Consider the following 2,500-nt stretch of genomic DNA (forward strand, 5'->3'; position numbering starts at 1 on the left):
GAATGTAGGAGAAAGAAGAAATAGAAGAAGAAATAGAAAGGAGGAAAGAGTGATAAGATTAAGATTTGGACATTCAGAACTTTATTATACACTTTTTAAAATTCAAACACATAAAACTGGCAAATGTGATTATTGTGATAAATATGAAACTATAGAACATGTTATATTAGAATGCCATAAATATGAAATAGAGAGAAGATATATGAAGAGAGAGTTTGAAAGGATTAAGGAGAAGATTAATTTATTAGATATGAGGAAGAATTTAGGGAGTAAACATGCAAAGAAAACTAAATTATTTCATAGAATTTAATTATAGTAAGCGTGTTTGTGAATGAAGGCATGATACACAAAGTTGTGCATAAGTATGTATGTTTTAAGTGTGAATGTGTGAGTGTATGTTTAGATAGAATTATGTAGAATATATGTGAGAATAAATATTTAAACCATCACGAACCACACTCCATACCAATAAGTGGCGGTAATGCTACTAAAAGTTTCTTGCCAACCGCCATAAAACCGACAAGGAGAAGAAGAAGAAGAAGAAGAAGAAGAAGAGGAAGAAGAGGAAAAGGAAGAAACAACAACGCTGGAAGAATTAACGTATTTATTTAGAGTAATTTTCCAAGAAATTACTCATTTATGGGACCATTGTTGAATTGCTACCCGCCAAAGGAAGCCTTTCTCTAGTTCTACATCCATATAAAGCCACCGCACATTGCTGCGTAGTTTCTGAGTTTTAGCAGCTAACGCTAGCTGATACTTTTTGTAGCTGTCAGCTGGCAATATTGGGAAAGAAACGACAACATGACCCGACATGGGAAGAACTGCACAGCCGGAGCTGTCTATACTTACCATGAGAAGAGGAAGGACACAGGTGAGCTTCACTCAGCAGCAGCATCTGTTGGCTAATGGTGCTACTACTGGATCCTGAGCTAAATACACACCAGTTCAATAGACAGGGTGAGGGTGTCTATATTAATGAGGGGATGGGTCAGAACCGAAATCCATTCATTGTCTTCCGTTTATCCCAAATCTAGTCTCGGAGTTTACAAACTGTTAACTGATATAGTTGATTACTTTTGCAATTATACAAATCAACTAAGTTGTTTATTATGTTTGGATTCATCCCTGGAATTTAGCTAGGAAGACTTGTCACAATAACGCATTTTGTTGGACGATAAATTGTCCCAGAAATTATTGCAATAAATTATAATATTGGCATTTTGAGAGCATTTGCAACTAATATAATAATAAAGTACATCCCCTCAAAAAAGATCAAAAGACATTAATTTCAAAAGAATGTGTAACACGAGAACTGGAAAACATTGGAAATATCCAAAAACTGAACTCTGACCTTTACACAGTCCTGGCCCAGCCTGTCTCCTTTCAAAGCCTGGTACAGAAACCTGAGCTGGATTCAGATATTTATACAGAACTATTTCTAGATTCAGTGAAATTATCTGTAAAGTGTTCCAGCTGACTTTGTTCATCCTGTTCAGCGGCGTCTGGTTATGGAACCCAGAGCGTCCGTCTGGGAAAAGATGCTATCAAAGACTTTGACTGCTGCTGCCTGTCCCTGCAGCCCTGCCAGGACCCTGTGGTGACGTATGATCCTCTCTCACATCCACTGCACTCTCACATATACACACACAGGTTATGATTTATGGCTTCATTGTATGTAATAAAAAGCACAGAAAACAGCTGAGATCATATATATCAAAGCACATAGAACTACTTGCACAAAAGTTCAACTCATTTTGTGACACCAGTAAACAGTTTTCAGGTGGACATTGTTGACATTTTTGTTGTATTTCAAAAGATTTTTATATCTTTGATAGCTAATGTTTGTGGTACTTCACTGTAGAGTCACAAGTAACTTTTTGCACGTGCACACACACTCATACATACATACTGTAATGTTTGTTTATTTTTTCCACAGCCCAGATGGATATTTGTATGAAAAACAGGCCATTCTTGAATACATTCTGCACCAGAAGACAGAAATAGCCAAAAAGATGAAGGTAAGATCGTCACGCTGCTAGGCAACGCTTATTGTCAGGAACTACAACTAGGTTCTGCTAGTTGTGTCCACAGTTATAATAAATCAGTTCATAATGACTGGGACAAATGCAGCTCGTAACTCTACTGTGTAATAGGAAGCGTCGCTCTGCACATCAATTCAGTTCAGTTTATTTCTATATTCCTAACACATCAAGGCCTTTAAAGAAGTCTGTTCAGTCCAGTCACTCCTCTAGGAGAGAAACGCATATTAACAGATGAGCTCTGGGCTGGTTTCATCATTTGTCAGACCAATGATATAAGAGAACGTAGAGTTAGTCACAGTAAAGACTTGGCCAGGTTAAACTCTGAAACACAGAGCTTCGTCCACCAGCTGCAGAAGGAGAACATGAAGTTGTTGGCACCATTATCTCTTCCTCCAGGAAGGAGTCACAGCTAAACAGAACACCAGACCTGCTGGAGCTTGGAAAAAACAGAGAAC

The 2,500-nt window shown here is 37.8% G+C and overlaps 1 protein-coding gene across 1 annotated transcript in view; it reads left to right on the forward strand.

The window, feature by feature from the left end:
* Nucleotides 1–524: 524 nt before the first annotated feature.
* The window catches only part of nosip (nitric oxide synthase interacting protein), a 5,663-nt gene continuing 3,687 nt past the window's right edge, over nucleotides 525–2,500 (forward strand). Inside the window, exons 1-3 of the mRNA XM_015059957.1 lie at nucleotides 525–874; nucleotides 1,500–1,605; nucleotides 1,940–2,021. Coding sequence (XP_014915443.1) covers nucleotides 805–874; nucleotides 1,500–1,605; nucleotides 1,940–2,021 — 258 coding nt within the window. The 5' untranslated portion in view covers nucleotides 525–804. The remainder of the gene's footprint in view (nucleotides 875–1,499; nucleotides 1,606–1,939; nucleotides 2,022–2,500) is intronic.

Source organism: Poecilia latipinna, unplaced genomic scaffold (genome assembly GCF_001443285.1).
Source record: "Poecilia latipinna isolate Pla-1442-1.1 unplaced genomic scaffold, P_latipinna-1.0 Scaffold1672, whole genome shotgun sequence".
NCBI classification, from domain to species: domain Eukaryota; kingdom Metazoa; phylum Chordata; class Actinopteri; order Cyprinodontiformes; family Poeciliidae; genus Poecilia; species Poecilia latipinna.